The following is a 19,993-nucleotide window of genomic DNA, read 5'->3' as shown; positions in this document are numbered from 1 at the left end:
GCCAAAAAATTGATAATATGTGCCTTAATATTTTTCTTAAAGCCTCTTTGGCACCAATCACAGCAAGTCTTTTTGGCACAGCAGTTTTTGAGTATTTTCTCCCATTTTGTGCTCCAGATCCTGTCAGGGTCAGGCAGGATGGATGGGCAGTGTAGAAAACTGCATGTCTAGGTCTTTATTCACTCCTTTGCTACCTTGTTTGCTTCAGGTCACCGACCCACAGAGGTTAGGTACAACCGCCATGAATAGATAAAATCCACAAATGCTTGAGACCTCCTTTAAAAATGTGTCTAAATTCCCATTTTGATCATTCAAACACCAAACATGCCTTATTGTGTCTAGGTATTTCACTTCCCAAGCTCTGTTTTCTTATAAATATTTTTGATATGCTCTAAATAAATCTGCGGGGTACATTGTGTTTGAAGGCTACTCTTCACCCTCATCTGACATCTGGAGGATTTCTCTAAGAACCTCTCTAAGCTTGAGTGCTATAACATCACCCTCTATGCAGGCTGGTCACCCCAGTCCTTCTAAAAAAAACACACACACACACATATATATATATATATATATATCAGACATGCTGTTTGGCGTTTAGGCTAAAAATGTCCATTTGGTCATCTCATGCCTGATACGTTTTCCCCCTTGGTCTGACATCACTAAAGATGTTTTTCTGCAGAATTGAATCAGGCTGCCAGGTGTGTTGAGTGAGGAGGGGCCTCCGTCTGGCTGTTCTACCTTAAAGTCTTGATTCGTGGAGTCTGTTAAATATGGCTGACCTTCAGGATGGTTCACAAGGAAACAGTAGAGGTCAGGAGACGTGGTTGTTGGTCACCTCTTTAGCCTTGAGTTTTCTGTCAAGTTGACTTACGTTGGTGTGTTTCAAACTTCTTTCATTTCTGAATGAAGCAGACCAGTGTCTTTCCAGGATGTTTAATGCTGACAGAATGTTTCTATATCCTTCCCCAGCTTTGGGGTCTTCAAAGCTGGGGACACTCTTAGATGTGTGTCTGCTTCAACACACATGAGTCACTTAAAGAGGTGATTAACAGGACTCTGGAGAACCTGTCTGCATACTGAGGAGGTGAGACAGCCGTTTGATTCAGGTGTTGGACCAGGAACACATCTATAGGTTGCAGAACGCCGACCCTCGAGGCCTGGATAGGAAGACTCTGATCTCAGGGATACGAACCTCAACCTTTGATAGCAAAAGATGAGAGTACATGCTGCCTTTTACTTTGAAATTATATATATATATATATGCAGAATAAAACACTGCACCAATGTTCATTTTAAAATAAATAATGTAAGAAAATGTGGGGAAAAAAGTGAAGGGATGAAAACACATTCTAGTGACCCTGTAGATTCAGCTTATAGTTATATTCCGCTTAATATTTAATGTACACCCTTCTAATATCAGGTTAATAAATGTCTAGTTTCTTTTAAACTAAACCAGTGGAAGCAGGAGGAGTAATTTTCTTATGATGCAGACGTACAGATTTGGAAGCAGGACCTATGACTAATAACAAATCAGGGATGTTCCTGTCGCTTCATATCCACTCAGCCTCCCTCTCTCTCCCCTGTGGTGCACCAACTCTGTCTGAAAGTGCACACTCATCACAAATGTTGGACTGAATGTCGCCCAGCTCATCACTCCTCTACCCCTCCCTCTCTGAGGTGACTGGCTGTGCCTGGGATTGCCTTGGGTTGTACTCTCTCTCCTACTGCTCATAAATCTGGAGCTACATCCATGCCACTGCAGAGAGATCCTAAATTTGTGCAAAATACATCACTGACTTTACCCTTTGCTGCCAAAACCATTTCAAGGACACTGGATCATTGGATGGATCTGTAGCAACAGCCAGGCTGGACTCCAGTTGGCTGGATCTGCTCAGCTGCTCCATTGACCTCAGAGGGATTTTAAATATTGCTACAGTTGGAGACCAGTAGCTGCCATTCAGTCTAATCCACCAGTTGCAGAAAACTCGAAACCTGTGTGTGACTAGTCCTTTCAATTGTCAATAAAGAACTTTAAGTTTAGGCTCCAATTCAAATACAGTTTGGATGCGAGTTTCAAACCAATCTCCTCCACCAAACTGTCTGAAACCTTCAGGCTGTTGATTTCAGGTCAAGTTAAGGAGGTAGTTCTCCTTGTTCTTCATTCCCCCATTTTGAACAATCCAAGGCAGCAAAAACAGGCCCACAGCATGATGCTACCATCAACATTCCCATGCTGTTTCACTGTGAGGTTGGTGTCCTGCAGCTTCCTCTTCATGTTAAGCTTTACTTTTAGATGTTCTTGAGTCTTTCTTCAACATACAAACCAATTTTCTTTGATTTGAGGTGACAGTTTGGGTCAGATGAGTGAATTCTTAGCAAATAACAACAATTCCAATCATATAACCAAAATTACTCAAAATAATTCATTCTCCCATTCTCTGGATGACTGTGGCCCAAAAACAAGTGATAATGAAACCTCAAAGACAAATTGAATGAAAACATACCAAAGTAATTTCCTCTAAAATAAGTGTTAATCCACAGAAACAGAACCCTTCTCACAGGTTTTTCTACTTCTTTCTTTCTAAATGAATCTCTGCTGGCATCTTGTACTGTTGACTGGAAGTTTTGTCTTCTAGAGTAAATTTGCATATTCCCACACTACTAAATCAAGCAACAATAAATCAAGGCATAAAGAAATTAGTTAGCATAAAATGTTTATTTTTTGTATAGAAAATCTGTAATTCAAATGAACAGGAATTCGTTTTCAGGGCTTAAATTAATTCTGCTCTGTTAAAGGAATTCAAGCCTCTGCCAGTTTCTGCTGCTTGTTTGCACTACATTCATTCTTTGGCAACAACTCTAAACTAATCTTTCTTTATATTTTTTATTTATAATATATTAATTATTGTAATTAGGCATTCATGCAGTCTTCCCTGTTTTCCCTGCCAGGTCTGTTTCTGGACTGGACAAAGAACCAGCCCTGGTCCACATGGAGGCTCACACTCCGGATGGAAGTAAGTGACTTTTAGGTCTTTATGAGAAACACAATACAGTTTGTTCAGGAAATAATCAACCAGGAAAGAAGTTTGGGTCCAAAATTAAACCATAGGCTTCATTCTTAATGAATCTTGCTTCTCTTTCTTTCCATTTTACTTGCTGAATTTCAGCTCTTTAACTCTGAGTGGCAGCATCATTGAAATACAATAAGTGCTAAAGTTTTTACACCATACTCAGAGATACAAGCTTTCTGCATGATTGACAGGATGCTTGTTTGTCATATCTGTGCAATGAGAATAACTAGGTGCTACAAAGAGAAGCAAATTAACGGAGGAAATGTCAGACTGTGTGGATGGGAGGAGAACAAACAGTAAAACACAAAAACTGGTTTTGATCTGATTGAGAACGGTGGAGTGTGGAGATGCTTTCAGCTTATCTTGAACAGGTGATGCGTTGCTGCGACTCTGTTCGTTAATATGCATGAGAGGAATAACAACTTTAACGGCTCTTGTGCTTCCTGTGTGTGTTCCCGACAGATGTGCAGTATGTCACATGCAGAGCTCAGATGTGCTCTGAAGCCAACCGGAATTATCCATTCCCGGGATACATCGACATCAGCTCTCTGGTGGTTCAAGATGACTACATTTTCATACAGGTAGGCCTCCAATCTGTCTCTCCTTTATACAACTCAGTGTAGCCACGCTTAGTTCCTCTTGAAATATGCATAGCCTTTGAACTTTTGCCTTTTTCACGTTACAACCAGAAACTTCAATGTGTCTTATTGGTACTTTGTGTGACAGACCAACACAAAGAAGTTTGTCACAAAGTAAAGGGTGTCATTAATTTATCTTAAACTCCCTTTACTCTTTTCTTCCTTTTTTTACAATTAGTAGTGAATCTTTTACGATGCGTCTCCACCAGATCGGTACATACTGAGACTGAAATTTTTACCTGTTCTTCTTTGCTAAAGAGCTCATACTCAGTCAAATTGAAGAGAGATCATCTATGAACATACATTCCCAGGTCTTACCTCAGACTCTCAATTGCATTTAGGTTTGGACTGGGAAAGCTTACTTTAGGGTGTTGGATAGGAGGCTCTAACTGGTAGTTATTGGGTACAGGAGCAGCAGTGAAGCCTTCGTTCTGACCATTGAACAGTGGACCGGATCTTTACCCTCATGATGTTCAAGAAAGTCAGGAGTGTTTGCTTCTCTGGCCTACATTAGGCGTAAGGCAGTTGAATGTAATGCAGGCGTGTGGGTGTGTTTTAAGGAATATATAATCTTACTACCGGTAATTTCAAATCCACAGGTGTGTCAACAGGTTGAGCCTGTTCCCAGAGTGTGTTGGACTCTACCAGGACCTCTGTAACCAAACCTGTTTATGGACAGGATCTGAAGGCATGGTCATGGAGAGGAGGACATCTGGGTTTGGAACATTGTTCCATCTGGTTCTGTTGGTTTCTTCCAGCTGTGACCTCCAGCGTTCACTGCTTGCTTTGAAGTCTGAAGTCTTGGATCATGGTTTATAGTTCAGACGTGATGGGAGAATGAAGCAGGAGATAGGCTGATGGATTGGAGCTTTGCCCGCAGTTATGCCGGCGCTGCTGCGGCCTGTTGTGGTGAAGAAAGAGCTGAGCCAAACAGCAAAGTTCTTGATTTAACTTTCTGTCTACATTCAGTCCTGACCTTTGGTCATGACATCGGGATCTGGTTCTTTTGGTCATGATTCATGATACGAGTTGATGAAATGAGCTTGCTCCAGAGGGTTTTAGGGGTGAGGAGTTCTGCCATGCAGAGGATGTCTCCATGGCGCCTCCCCTTCATGTTGATGTGGTCCCACTGAGAGGAGACCCTGGAGAGACGCTGAACTGTGAGGGAGTTCACATCCTGTCTGGCCTGGGAATGCTTTGGGATTCCCCAGAGTTGCTCGGGAGAGCAATGTCTGCGAATCCTCCTGGACTTGATGTTTGATAAACAGAAGACGATGGATGGAATGGATAGACTTTGATTGGGCCATTTAAACATGAACATGTTTTGATCTAAAACAGCTGTGTCCAAGTTGAGTATTGGAGAGCTACGATCCTCCAACTTTAAGAGCATCTGTTCTCCAGCTCTTCAGAATTAGATGAATGCCTCATTGCCAGTAGTCTGCAAGTACTAAAGGTTTAAGTACCATAAATACAAGGCACCCTCCATCTACTGTACATAAAATATCACTCATACTTTGTGGTGAAAAGGAAATAACCCACTTATCTCCAATTCTTTGTCCTCTCTCACTTCTTCCTGGCACAACCGACTGTTTAAAATCAATAAAGAACTCATCAACTTAGAAGCTGCTGTTCTCTCATTTAAAGACACGGTGATTCTTCCTCTGTAGTCTAAAGTTCTAACTAGACTGGACAAATTGGTCTGCTGATTTGCTGGTTCAGTTCTAAACTTAAGTGAGGATAATGATAAAGAAACGCTGTAACAATATAACAGTTACTTTAAATGTAAGACTTTAAAATTGTCTTTTTTATTTTATGTCTCCAATTTCCTTTTTTTTACTCTTTTACACACATTGGACTCCACGTTGCACACTGGCAACACTGCAGATCCATGCAGAAAAGAAACCTTCAGAATAAAATCTAAAAGTTAAACCTTCAGAATAAAATCTAAAAGTTAAACTTTCAGAATAAAATCTAAAAGTTAAACCTTCAGAATAAAATCTAAAAGTTAATTCCAGAAACATTATTTTCACTGTGAGCTGTTGGATTCATACAGCCAACAAAGAAGCTAAGTGGGAACACGTTGCCCTATAGTAAACTGCATCATGTCGCTGCAACGCGGCCAGTACAAGCAAAGTGGAGATAAAATGTTATCTTTGCTTCAGCTCATTGTCGTCTTGTTTAACCTCCATCTTTTCATTTTCTCTGTCGCTTCATGCACTCTGCAACTGCAAACAAGGTGCAATCTTTAATACCAAGTAAATATTTTAACAATGCAGTGGATTCCCTTTTTTCCATAGAGCTTCTCTAAATTATTGGAAAGGAAAAGCAGCTTTGCAAGCTGAAATAATTTAGCACAATGAAAAATTATTTCATTAGTAACTTTGGATGACACACAGTATTGGACTGACTGATATTGCAAACCAGTCAGTCCAGGAACATTTATTTTCCTTGATACTGATCAACTGTAACCCTCCTAAAGAGCAAAAAAAGTGATGTTAGCGCCTGCTATGTATTGCTGTATTTGGTGTGTATCAGTTATATGAGTGCTTTTAGTGGAGGTCTGAAGTATCTGCGGAAGGTTGTGTTCCCTAATCTCCCTGATTACTGTGAGTTCATTGTAATAATCAGTGTTGTATAGTAACGAAGTAAAAATACTTCACTACTTTACTTAAGTATATTTTGGAGTACTTCATACTTTCCTCGAGTATGAACATTTTTGATGACTTTCACTTTTACTTCACTATATTTCCGAACTTAATTGCGTACTTTTACTCCGATACATTTTCAATGTGTGGTTTAGTTACTCGTTACAAAAAAGCGAGAGAGAGAAACAAAGTGTTTTGACCCCACCTACTGATTAGCAAGTAGCAAGTAGGCTACCGAACAAAGTCCGTAGCCTACTTGCCTGGGCTTGTTCATTACCACCAATAGGATACACCTGTTTCGCTTCTCCCATTAAACACAAAGCAAGTCTCGCAATCAGCAACAGCCACATGGAGGAGGAGACGGAGACCACAACGACTGCAACTACGTCGGACACGGCTCCAGGGGAACCACCAGCTGGTGATGGGGTGACCAGACGTCCTCTTTTTCCCGGACATGTCCTACTTTTCAGACCTAAAAAGATGTCCGGGGGGAATTTAAAAATTGTCCGGGATTTTGGTCAATTGCCTCAAAACACATTACATAGCTTACAGTGCATTGTAGGGCACTGCGCACGGCGCTGCGTGTCACGTAATCCCTGAGCCGCGTCAGTGGGCAGCACCTAACCCCCCCCCCGCTCCAAAGTTTTCTGGGTTTTTTTTTCTTTTGCATAATGACCAGTGGTGTGCACCACCTATTGACTGATTCACTGATTTGTGAAGTAGAGTAATCATAGCAGCTCTTTTTCTTCATGTTGGCCGCATTTTCTGTACTATTTATTTTTCTCATTTTCAGCACTGACCTTACTTGAAGGGAAAACTTAAGGCTTACAAAAACTTTGTATTTTCTGTCCTGGAGGGTTTACTAAGAAGCTGGTTCAGTTGTAAAGCAGGTTAAGTTAACCTTGTGCTATAGGTAAAGCACCTAATTTTCTTAACTAAATGATGCCTGCAGGTATATCTATTAGCAGGTTTAATTTTGCCTGCACTTGGTTGGGTACATTATTTTAAGTGTATTTGACAAGTTTACCAAAATATAAAAAATGTCATTCAAACTGCATTTGCTTTGTTTTACTTTTTACTTGTACTTTTCATTACATTACTTGAGTACATCCATTTTTACAGTAATTTCCATACTTAAGTACAAGAAGTTTCAGGTACTTTAAGACTTTAACTCAAGTAACATTTCAGTCAGTGACTTGGACTTTTACCAAAGTCATATTTTGGAGAGGTACTTGTACTTTTACTTGACTCTGAGATTTCAGTACTTTATACAACACTGATAATAACCAAATTCTGTGTTGTAATTTAACTTTACAACACAGAAGCCCTAAACTATTAACCTGAAAAAAATACAATGTCTTGTAGAAATTCAAGGATACACAGGAACATCCTCTGCCTGCAACACAAAATATGCCAAAATACGCAATCATTTTTAGAGCTAAAATTGCACAAATATACTCAATTACACCCCCCCCCCCCCACGCACACACACACCCACCTCCGCATCCTTCTCTGCGAGGGTGGGTGCACATGTACACATGTATGTATACAGATGTTTACATTTATCAAGCAACTTAAGTGGAGCATCCTGGAAACATCTCTGGTCTTCCACATGTCCATTTCTTCTAAGTTTAAGTGCTTCCTGCTTCCTAAAACTTTTAATTTTAACAACCCTAATTGATATCAAATATATTAATTTTTGTATCTTTGTTGTATCTCTGGTGTTTAGAGAATGGTCAGAAAGAGAAACTGAGCTGTAGTTGGGTTGGGTCAAAGTTTACTGTAAACCATGTAAAAGTGTTAGTGGTGTGAAAGACACTTTGGGCCAACTGTAACTCATTTCAGACTCTCCTGGTCTTGTTCTATAAGGATCTATATGTTGTGACATATAAGTGAAGATTTCTCTGAAATATATTGTATATTGTCCCATTAAAGATTTTTTAATGAGATTAAATCAATCTTAGATTCCTGGAGGTAGTTTGGATGCTAACTCAAAGAAATTGTTGCTTTTTGTGAAACTTTTTTTCTTTTAACTTGTACTTCTGTTGCAGTTCGGTTACCTGGACCTTTGACCCCTTCACTCTCGCCCCCCCAGCCTTCTGCCCTCCAGCACTTTAGAGAAAGAAATTAAGCTGTTCCTTAAAGATCCTTCAGTCATGTCTAACCTGACCTGAGTCTTTCATGCAAACTCTCAGGCATCTGACGAACTCTCAGTCCAATTGCCTCCACGTTTTAACATGCGTGCGTCACAGACAAAAGGTCCTACAAGGGATTGTCGGGGTGGGGAGAAAATCAATCATACCAATTCTTCTTAAAGTTCAAACTGCTGCTGGTTATCTGGCCATCGATCTGCGACTCCCTCACTCGATTGCATGTGGGAATGTTCTGCAGTGCTCACAGCTTGGCTGCTGAATTGCCTCTCAAAGCTTGTTTTCTCTCCTGAGCCACACAGAGCACTTACAAGATCAGTAACAAAATCAGCCCCGTCGTGCAACATTGATGCTCACATCGTTTCTCTTCTGCAAGCTGTGAAATTGAAGGTTTTTCTCTAATGAATTTTATGTCGTTATCGATCAGGAGGAAAATTGGGTTGTGAAACTGGCCAATCATTTTGCACGTTGTATCTCAATGTGTACAAATGGTCGTCCTTTGTTGCCCCAAGGCTAATGACAGTTCTCCAACACACACCTCCCCAGACAGACTCCTAACAGCTTGTATGTTTGCAAAAGGTCTGCAACATGAAGGATGACTTTCCCCTCTCTTAAACTGCAGATGAGGCTTGGTTAGGCAATTTAAAGATTTCTCCTGACAAAGAATAATGAGACTATTGATTGTCCTGTGAGATATTTACCAAAGTCCACTTTGAAACCTTTAAGTTCACTGACACCTGGGGAGGAGTTTATTTTCTGAACTAAAGTCAGGTGATACCGATGAATGACCAAAATCAACCTCTCTGGATACCCACCTTGAGAAGCTGCTCAGACAGACAAACAAAGCTGCAGACTGAAACCCATCACTTTCATTGATTGAAAATAAGATGACTTGAAAACGAGGAAATGACCAGCACTAAATTCAACTTTTTTACAAGTCTAGATATTAATTTTATAGACTTGCAAGAAGATCTTTTGAAAGAATCAGAATGTTCTTGCAACTGGACAAACCCTGAAGCAGAACCAAAGTTTATGACTGGCTACATTGAAATGATAAAGTCAGCTCTGGATGAGGATCAGACCGCCAAGGTCCCTCAGCCTTCGGTCGCTGCTCAGGAGAACCCGACCTCTCTGCCCCCTCCCATAGCTGTTAAGGCCATGATTGGAGGACTACGTTTCCTCTTCGGGTTCCTTGTGTAAAAGCCCGCCTGGCCACCAAGCTCTCACCAGCAAGCCCCTCCTCCAGGTCTGGCTCCTAACAGGGACCCCAGTGACACACATTCTGGCGACTGTTTCCATTGATGTTTCTCATCATAAGGCTTCTATAAGCTGCACTTGGTGTGATCTCTCACCTACGAACTGTTTGCAATGGGTGATCCTGCCCTACCAGTGACATAAAGCCCCTGATAACCTGACAACACCTATGATGACTGGGAAACTCAAACTCTTCTGACACAATAAGGTGGAAGCCCATGGAGAACTGGCTTAGATGATGCCTATTTAAGTACTGGAGTATTTATAGTGGTAAACCAAGATCTGCACCAAGAATTATAACCCAAGAAAAAAGTTTTTACAACAAAAACTCAATTTAACTGTAAATTCTAGACTAAGGAATGAAAGAATGAAAGATAATTTGGTGTCTGTCATTGTCTTAAAGGTTCCCACCTCCGGACGAGCGACTTACTACGTCTCCTACAAGAGAGAAGCTTTCATACAAATCAAACTGCCAAAATACTCCCTGCCTAAGGTAAGCTGCAGCATATTTACATGTGTTGGAGACTCATTGAACGTTTTTCATTTCTAAATGTCAGAACAAAGCAATCATGCAATTAATTAAGTTTCTCTATAATCCTCAAGATTGAATGTTTACATTTTGAAAGGTTAGAACTGATGTAAAACGCATGTTTCAGTTTTTTTTCTTTTTATTAAAAACTGGTATTTTGTCCTTTCAAAAGTCCTTGTGACTCTCACTGTAGGAGATACCGTCCAGTAGGTCCACAGCCATTTACATTCATACCACAACGTTGATCTCATGACCAATCCCACCGGGTCAAGATGGACTAATCTGTCAACTCTTTGCCTCCAGCCATAATGTCTCTTAATCTCTCCTGCTGCTTCCTGAAAGGATTTACACATCGTCAGCACTGATGGGAAGCAGGTCTTTGCAGCAGTGCAGGAGTGGAACCAAAATGACACCTACAATCTCTACCTGTCTGACACCAGAGGGATCTTCTTCACCTTGGCCATGGAAAATGTCAAGACAACCAGGGGCATCGCTGGGAACCAGATGTTGGACCTCTATGAGGTACAAATGTTTGAATTGAATTCATGATTGAAATTTATTGGGCATTGGTCACTGTTAGTCTCTTTGAATCTGACATTAAGCTGAAAGAGGATATTTAATTGTTGGTCTGCGCATTAAATTGTTGATTGGTCCAAAACAACCTGAACTATCTGTTCTTGAAATAAAATGACTCAGTTTGACAAATTGGAAGAGAAACCTTCAAGTTTGAGCTGTTTGGTTGGTGCTGCACCTTTAGATTCAGAAACTTTGCAGAAAATCTTTGCTCTAAAAAAAGATCAATAAACGCAGCTAACACAGGTAATCGTTGCCATTAGTTACCAGTTTTTTACCTGTTGTACCACTGTGTGCAGTATTTTTATAGCTCATCATCAGTAATATTAAAGCAGTGGACATTGATTTTTCCAACTGCAGTAGTCAGGCTTTGTAAGTTCTTACAGATTTCAGCTCGTCTCTTTTTGCAGAACCTTTTGTTCATTACGCAGAACTTTACTTATGTTCTGGGTTGTTTTGAATCTGGTCAGAATGTCTTAACACTCGAAGTATTAGAAATATATTGGCCTTGATGAATATTGACATGCACTAATTTTACCCACTGTACTGCTTACTGTAAATCTAGCTGTAGCTTTGGCCTTTAAAGAAAACATTCCTGCTCGTTTGTCATCATCTGGAGACAGAAGCAATAATTAAGCCAGAGACGAATATTGGTGAGGAGTAAACATAAAGAATAAGACACAGGGACAGTACCACAGTCACCAAGCTCTCACCTGGAGGGAAAATATCACAGTTGTTCTGCACAAACAAGATAAAGTGTATTTAGTGTGTTTTTTTTATTGCAAAGGTTATGTTCACTCCAACTTGTTATTGGATGATAACAGAGAGAGCTGCACTTGAAGATTGTCATGTAAATCAAAATCCCATTGTTGAATTCAATACTCTCCAAAACTGTAAAAAGCAGCTTGAGATGCTCACTTGCCACTGAGTTTTTGTGGATGGTATATTTTTTATTATAAGCAACAAATTAATACCCCCACTGGGCCACAGGACTAATCCTTTAATGCATAAATGGAGATAATCTTGTAATCCCATAATTTTCTATTGGAATCTTCTGTCATCACAACTTCACAACATATTTTTGCAAACGGTCAAATTTTGTTTAATTTATTTGTTGGAATAAAAGTTTTTTTCAAGTGAGTTTAAGTTTAAAAACCCTTTAGCATTTCAGGTATTTGGTCAATGTTTGGGATTAAAAGGTTTGGGCTACAAAAGTGATGGTATTTTCATTAAAAACAACATTTTCTGTGTCTAAAGTTTTTCTTTAGCAAAATGGGTTACAAATTGCGAGTAGAAAACAAGAACATGGCGGTCCCAAACAGAATTATTGAATGTTTTGTGATCAGTTGTAATGATGGTACAGACAGAGCTCTGGAAGCCAGGATGAAGTGTGACATTCATCCACAGAGCTGCCTTAGAGTTTGTTTTAGTTGACTTGTTGAATGTGGACAGGTTTGCATAACAGGCTTCACTCGTCCATCTTCCTGACAGCCGACACACACAGCATAGAGAATGTGGCTCAGTGCTATGAAGCTGCAGACTGGACCTTGTTAGCTCGCTGCTTTCCTACTGTATGTGTTTGCATTCATAACAGGAGAGTTCATTTCCATCCCTTTACGCTCCTCTGTGAACCTAGTTTATCACTCCAACACTGGCAGGTGTGATGGAGGGAATGGAGGAAGGAAGTGAGATATTGGGCAGCTGCAGTGGCAGCGGGGCGGTAATTAACAATGCCATTACTTCTCCTGCCCAGGCTGTGGATATGTGCGCTGATTGCGAGTGCAGCTCCCCTTTCCATGTGACACTGCTTCATTTCTGCGGCGGGAGACGGCGCACAATGCAGCTTTAAGTAGATGTATGCAATTAGCTGAGAACCATTCTGAAAGCACCTGTGCTGTTATACAAGCAGCTAGATAACTAGAATAAATAAATCAGTTGCAAGAAGCATGAAAAAGGAGTAAAAGTGGTCCAGGGGAAAGCCCCGCCCACGGATCTAAACAGCTTTGGATGAATTGTACTGTACGTTATACGCTGACACCTGGTGGGTTTGGAATAAACCTGCTGGAACGTCTTCCAGCCCATTTTCCCACTGTCAGCTCTAATAACGTGTGTGTGCAGAGACTGTTGGAAAACCAGCCATTCTTCTGAAAGTCATTTTCTGTCTTTGTGTCATAATTTCTCCCAGACTGCCGGACCTCCTTAGGAGGCCAGCTGCGGTTCCTGGCTGTTATTTCCAGTGGATGAAATGAACAGAATCCCATCGATCGCCTCGTACCCCCACAACCTCCGAAGAAAAACTGTGGCCCATTAGATACATTTCACATATCAGTCATTCAAGGCTTCATTTATGGAGCTCTCTTCGTTCCCAAGGAGGGCAACTCAAATTCCTTCTTTTGTATGATAAAAATAACAAATTAAACAGAAAAAAAGTAATGAGGTAAACAAGACTGAGCATGAAAATATGCAGAAATGTGTTGTTAAAAGAGGAGAAGTTTGTTTGCAGGACTGAGGAAATTGAATCGTGCAGATGAGGTGGAGAAGATAGAAAAACAAAATTCTGCCTGTCGGCCATTTGCAGTCATTGTAATGATTCTGTGTTGCTGAAAATGTGGCAGGCCAGCACAATTAGTTGATTTTTATATCAAGAGATATAAAATTCTACTAAACATCTTCTAAAATTGTTGTGCTCATGGCAGCAGCTCTGTTTTTTATTTACTATACTTTTTATTCCTTTTTTTATGTGTTGCATGTTTGGACAGTTATTCTCTGATTCTGGATGCTGTGCAGCTGAATGGAATTTTGCTCTTTCTTTTTCTCTTTTGGTTTTGGACAGTTGTTAGGATGTGTAACCACGGCAACAAGATTTTGTTTTTGTAATTTTGAGCACCTGATTAGCATCTCAAAAGCTCAAATGACTCCTGAACTATGACCCCAACTCCCAAAGAGAGAAAGAGGAAGGAACATCGCTTACTCAAACATTTCCCTCCCTGTGTTTCTAACCGCACAGCCAGACAAATTTAAAGAGGAATTGCAAAAGCAAAAGAGGTGGGTTAGCAGTTCCTTCCAACAGCTGATGGTGTCATTCAAGACAAAGTACTGTGGAATATTGTCTCTGCTGCCTGGACATTAAGTTGTTTGCATGTCCTGACATAGAAAATGTACAACACAAAGTTTCCATAATTTACCATGTTTTTGCTTTCTTTTCCATTTCACAGGAAATCAAACTACCAGCATCCAGTGAATTTTTGTTGTTTAAATTAGGGAAAGTTTTTTTCTAGACCAAAAGAAAAAAGTCAGTCAACAAAACATTAAATTTAAAGAGGAATATAAAAATCTTTTAAAGAAGAGGACACATATAAATTCCCATTTTTTACAAAAAATAGAGTAGTTTACTCATTTCATTTAAATATTGTGCGTTCATTTTCATGCAGATAAAACTGAAGAAGTTACACAATAAGACTTTTTTTTTTTGTGGCCCATCAGTGCTTTTATTTTGTCAGTTCCAGATGGAAGTTGTTTGGCCTGCTCCCTGCAGGATGAGACGGAAATGTTCTGTAACTGTATTTGCAGCCTTGCTGCGTCTCCAGTTCTGATCTTATCCTAAACAACAGAGATGATGCGATGCTGCTTGTGATGAATGGATCAGTTAAACAAGGCAGAACGTTTTCATGCAGCCAAGACTCGTGTCGTTGGTAAGAGAGCTCCATCTTGTGCTTCTTCACAAAGACACTCGCTGATTTTCTCCCACTGAAGAAAACATTCAAGTTTTCTAACTCCACGCTGAAAATTGCACAATTACCTCCTCGATTAGTGGAATGATTTTATTGTTAGTCAGACTTCATAGGAGCAATTTGTGTAATCACAGGCTGTTTGTGGGAAAACTGCTGTCATTTTTCCATACGAACTCGTTAAACTTCCTCACTGAAGGCTGCTTCAGCAGGTGGCTCCTGGCTGTCAGGGATTCAGTGTTTCAACAGCCATTTATCTTTTCACTCTCTGCTTTTGACTTTGCCATTACCAGGCCCGGATGATTGATCAAAGATGGGTGGCATGTTGTCTGTGTAAATAATTACATGCTGATCCTGGCGATGTTCAGCTTCTCCTGTCTGCGTTTTCCTGGCAGCGTAGTTAAACTCATGAAGGCGTTAAAACTGTAAATGAGTCATAAAATATATAACTTAGTTGTCTCACTTTAGGTAATCTGTGATCCCCTGCGGTTCACCAGCGACTCTGTGCCTCTAATGAAATGCATCCTCATAAGATCAGTGGCAGCGTTATAATCTGCAGACGATACAGTGAACGCATTTATTGAATTCAGTGAGAAGCTGCTCTCCAATGCAGCAACAACAGGAAGATAAATGAGGAGGCTGTCAGGCCCTTTTAAAGCCAAAGGAGAAACTCAGACAGGCTCCGTCCCTCCGAATATCACACTGCTACACTGATCGCATTACGAAAACTATAGATAACTGTTACTTGATAAGGACGCTGGAAGTGATTAGCCTTTTACCACTTATCTACAGTTCTTTTGTGTTAGTTTGAAATTCAGTTCAGTTCAAAAGTATTGTATCTATTCCAAAGGGAAATTAAATGTCTAACTTATATTTTCCAAGTATGTTTAAAGAGTTGGTATGGATGGCAATGCTGTGCGCAGGACGGATCTCCAGAAGCAGTCAGTGTTACAACTAATCTGAAGAGCCCTCTGACTGAAGACTGTTGCTGTTTAACAGTCTCACGCTCTGGGCAGCAGAGATGGTTTTCTACAGTACCATGTCCTGGAGGAGAGTGTGCAGACATGGCAATATAACCCATCCTCCACTCTTTTAGTAGCTGATCAGAACATCTAAATTCATATTAAAATATTACATCATCAGAATCACCAAAATATAAAGTAATGTTGAAATTGTTTTGTATTTTAAGGACCAAAATGAAAATAATTCATATAAATAACTTAATGAAGCAAAATGTGTTTTTTTAAATCAATTTCTTTTCATATAAAACTTATGAAACTTAAAAAAACTGCAGGTGTGTATCTGTGTATGTTGTATTTTGATTAAATCAATCTTTTTCTTCACTCAGTGAAGTTACTCACAGTGGGTTGAGTATCCAGGAATTTTACTCAATACTTCATAATAAAATGACTTAAGCTGTAAAAGTACAGCATAGTAAAACTATTCCTAAAAGTATTATTTTTCCAAAAAGTTACTCAAGTAAATGCAATTGAGTAAATGCGACTAATTAATTAGCTACTCTACTGCTGTGTGTGGAGGTTGGTGTTAATCTGTCACCTGGAGGCCACATGAAATATGAAATATGGAATGAATAAATTGATACAAAAAGGCTTAAGTGTTAGTAAGAAGGTCATCTGAAACCATTTATGTTCTAGAATCAGGAAAACCAAACAGAAAAACTGCAATTAGTTTTTATTTCTGACTGGTGCTTAGTTTATTTGTAGCAGAAGTTATTAAAAACCACCTGGTAGAGTTTATCTTTGCTTTCATGCTGCAGCTCATCACCAGGCTTCGTTTTCGCTCTGTCTGCACGCACATACACTCACACTTCAGAGTAACCCGTGGAGCCGAAACTTCTGCTGGCATCCTTCGCTGTGTCGCACAAAAAGTCATGTAGGTGTAAATGATGGATGGAGGGAGAGCCATGGTAGTGGACGTGCATGATTCTCAAGTGTGTGTGTGTGTGTGTGTGTGAAGGAGAGAAAGAGCGAGTAGGTGGAGGCAATAAATAATAACTGCAGCGATTGACATGTCTGGTTGGATCAGGATGGGGGACCCTCATTAGCTACATCCATCTTGAGCGCCATGTATCTCTGACAATGTCAAATGTGCAGCCTATTAGTGCCACTTATAAAGATGTGCCCCTGCAGGGAGGGAAGCACATCCAAGAGGAGCCCCTCACTATGGCAACCACTCAGAGGGGCCGTGTCCTTTCCATCACATAACTCACTTTGCTTTGTTTCGGGGATACGTCTATTACCTGAAAGAGAGACTTTGATGATGGAGGTGACTGCCTGGGATGTTTCCATCTGTTTATGGTGTCAGAACATAGAGTCCTCTAACTTGTCTTACAGCTTTTCAGGAGAGAAAACTGCTTGAGCTGAAAGGTTCAGATGGCCTTCAGAAGGTCTGCATTTTATTCTTGTATGATTCAGTCTTCCTGAGGGAAAACAGACAAGCTGTCTTTTATCCTGTCTGTATTGTTGAGACACATAAGGATATAATTACAGATAGCACTTAAAGCTACCTGCAGCCGTCTCTGCAGACAGTTGTCGACAACAGAAGGAGACGATAAGCATTCCATTAGCATTTAACTGGAGCTTCGAAGATTGCTGCAGCAGTATTGAATGCCTTCTCAGATGGGAGTGTTGGATTCTGTCCCTCATCACAGGCAATTTCTCTGTCAGGGGAATTACTGTGAGCCTTAGATGTATAAAAAGTCATTTCTGTTTTGCGTTTGAAACGTGAAAAAGAATGAAGTGTTTTGTGTCTGTGTCCATTAGGTGGCTGGAATCAAAGGAATGCTAATCGCAAACAAGAAGCAGGACAACCAGGTGAAGACCTACATCACCTACAACAAGGGCCGGGACTGGAGGCTCCTTCAGGCGCCGACTGCAGACCTGGAGGGAAACAACATCCACTGCATTCTGGTAAAACACCGGGCCGGATATTTCCTGGAGCTCAAACCATCGTTCTGCTCATATTCACACTGATGGGTACAGGATATGCCAGGTGGACCAATGCCAGGCATAATTAGAAATAATGATTTATAGTTTACAGCTTCACTTCATTGTAAGGCATTCAAATAATAAGCCATTAGTTGTAATTAAGTTACAACTAGACTGGTTTTTATTTAATCTCACAATGTGTTTGGCGTCAAAATGGAGTGTAAATGTGTTTGTACACATTTACTGCTGAAGGGCGCACCTGAGGGCGAACTGGCTGTGGGAGCAACCTGCAGCAATCTGCCGTTAAACTGAAAAACGGAGCAGAAGCTGCTTCCCAAAACTGAATCAACAGAGCAGAGCTTTGTTTCTACGCAACAACCTATCGTAGAAAATGTTCTGGAAACTCACTGCACTTCTCTTTTTATTTTCAGTCTCACAAACATTCTGTAATGACCAGGAATCTATCTGTTCATAAAGTAATAAAGTGAGCGTTTGGTCATTTTGTTAAATATTTTTCTTTATGGTAACAATCGTTTGTTGCCAGAGTGAAGAGGCCACACTGGCTGACTGGAAACACATGCTGGTTGAGGATGGGATTCTGTCCCACAGCAGTTTGTCACCAAGCTGGTGACCATGATGAAGAGGAGGTGCCAGACTGTGGTGGTTGTGTGGAGTTTATGTGCATAAATTGTCATGGATTGTAGTTTACCAAAACACAGACAAGAACTTGAACAAACATGAAGATTTCACAGAATGTGGTGATGAAACAGAAAATCTTCAGAAGCGAAGCAGGACATGGAGAAACCAGAGAGCTTAAATACTGAGGCAGGGTGAAAAGTGGCAAAGGAGCCAGTTACCTGAATAAGGTTTAACCAGTAGAACATAAATGAATAATGAGGAAACGATCAGAACACAAAACGTAATTCCATGAAATGCAGTTATGACCAAACACAGGACGGACATCTGGACGTCTTTGTTGTGCTTGAAGATCCTCATTCAAATTCAAACAGTACATAGAAATCTGATGCAGACTGCAACATCAGGGAGGCACCAGAGTTCAGCTGGTCCAAAGTATTCCATTAACTCCCTTTGTGGTTTAAACGCAATGTGCTGGCCCACACCTGACGCTGACAGGCTGCATTTAAAACCCTGCTGAACCTCTGTCACAGCTGGGAATGGAGCCACTTAGGAATGTGTACAGACCTGTTTGCTGGATGACCTGGTCCAGAATGAGGTTTGCTTGAGAATGCAGCAGAGCCACCTTCATTGTGAAGGCAATCCATCATCAGAAGTTGAGAGAAGAAGGTTGTTTGAGGGCAAACCCTCCTGGGTCACTCAGTAAGGCCTTGGTGAGACGAATGGAGGGCAGGAGGCCGGATGACCTTCCCCTCCTGTATGAGAACGACCTTGACCGCGAGCTGGAGGCAGCAGCTGATGTTTCTGCAGATTCTGTTAAGGAATTAAACTTTAAACTTCCCCTGATGTTTGATGATGATACGCTTGGAGCTCCATGCGGGTTTTCACTGACCCGTTCTCTACCTCATCTGAAGAGTCAGTGTGTAAAACGGACAGGATCGTTTCTCTGAATGGTTAGAACAGGCAGAACAGGACTGGTTATTAAACAGGTGGAGATAATAAAGCCTTCTGATGTTTTAGATTCTGGATACAGAATATTTCTGGTTACCAACAAGAAAGCAGTAAAGAGAAAGCGTTTAGGTAGATATTAAAAGTTGTATGACAGTCAGACATCATCATAGATTGAGGCAGATAAAATTACAGTTTACCAACATGAACAGAACCCGGTCAGTTCCTCTGGAGTCTTTCATAATTTCAGTGATGGAGAATCAGCAAAGATTGATTTTCAACTTGCTCTCCACCTTCTGAGCAGAACAGGAACTTATGGAAAGTTGACTGAATGAAAACTTTTAATCTTGCTTATTGTAAAAACACTTGCAGATATATTCTATATCAGTGGATGCTTCTGATTCATACTTTCCTTTAAAGCATATTATCTAACGTTTACAATTCAATATAGATAATAGATACAGGAGTTATTTGTCCTGCAGCCATGGTACCTGGGCACCTTGCAGTCAGTAGGCAGGCCAACGTAGTTTACTAATGTCGTCTAGAGTCACATTATCAACCAGTTTAATAACCGATCCTGAGACAGAAAAGTCCTGTTCATTTTACACCAACTGATTGGATGAGCTTTTCCTAAACTGGGTCACCAACAGGACAACGGTCCTGAATACAGCAGCAACTCTACAACAGAATGAACAGAATAATATCTGTGTTGCAGTGGTCTAGTCAAAGTCAGAGTGAACAGAATAAAATCTGTGGTGCAGTGGCCTAGTCAAAGTCAGAGTTCAATCAAAGATATAGATCTTCCAGTTGTTTCAGAGTCCCTTCAGACCTCTAGATCTGCTGGATGAGAGATCTACCTGTCATTTCTCTAAG

The 19,993-nt window shown here is 40.5% G+C and overlaps 1 protein-coding gene across 3 annotated transcripts in view; it reads left to right on the top strand.

Moving 5' to 3' along the window:
* sorcs3a (sortilin related VPS10 domain containing receptor 3a) overlaps positions 1 to 19,993 on the top strand; it is a 223,111-nt gene that overhangs the window by 162,381 nt on the left and 40,737 nt on the right. For all 3 annotated transcript variants that reach the window (XM_028018662.1, XM_028018663.1, XM_028018664.1), the window contains 5 exons: positions 2,950 to 3,014; positions 3,534 to 3,652; positions 10,162 to 10,251; positions 10,630 to 10,809; positions 17,372 to 17,518. In XM_028018662.1, coding sequence (XP_027874463.1) covers positions 2,950 to 3,014; positions 3,534 to 3,652; positions 10,162 to 10,251; positions 10,630 to 10,809; positions 17,372 to 17,518 — 601 coding nt within the window. The remainder of the gene's footprint in view (positions 1 to 2,949; positions 3,015 to 3,533; positions 3,653 to 10,161; positions 10,252 to 10,629; positions 10,810 to 17,371; positions 17,519 to 19,993) is intronic.

This window comes from Xiphophorus couchianus, chromosome 5 (genome assembly GCF_001444195.1).
Source record: "Xiphophorus couchianus chromosome 5, X_couchianus-1.0, whole genome shotgun sequence".
Lineage (NCBI taxonomy): Eukaryota > Metazoa > Chordata > Actinopteri > Cyprinodontiformes > Poeciliidae > Xiphophorus > Xiphophorus couchianus.
Note: the sequence above shows the minus strand (reverse complement) of the source record. Positions and strands in the feature narration are given on the sequence as shown.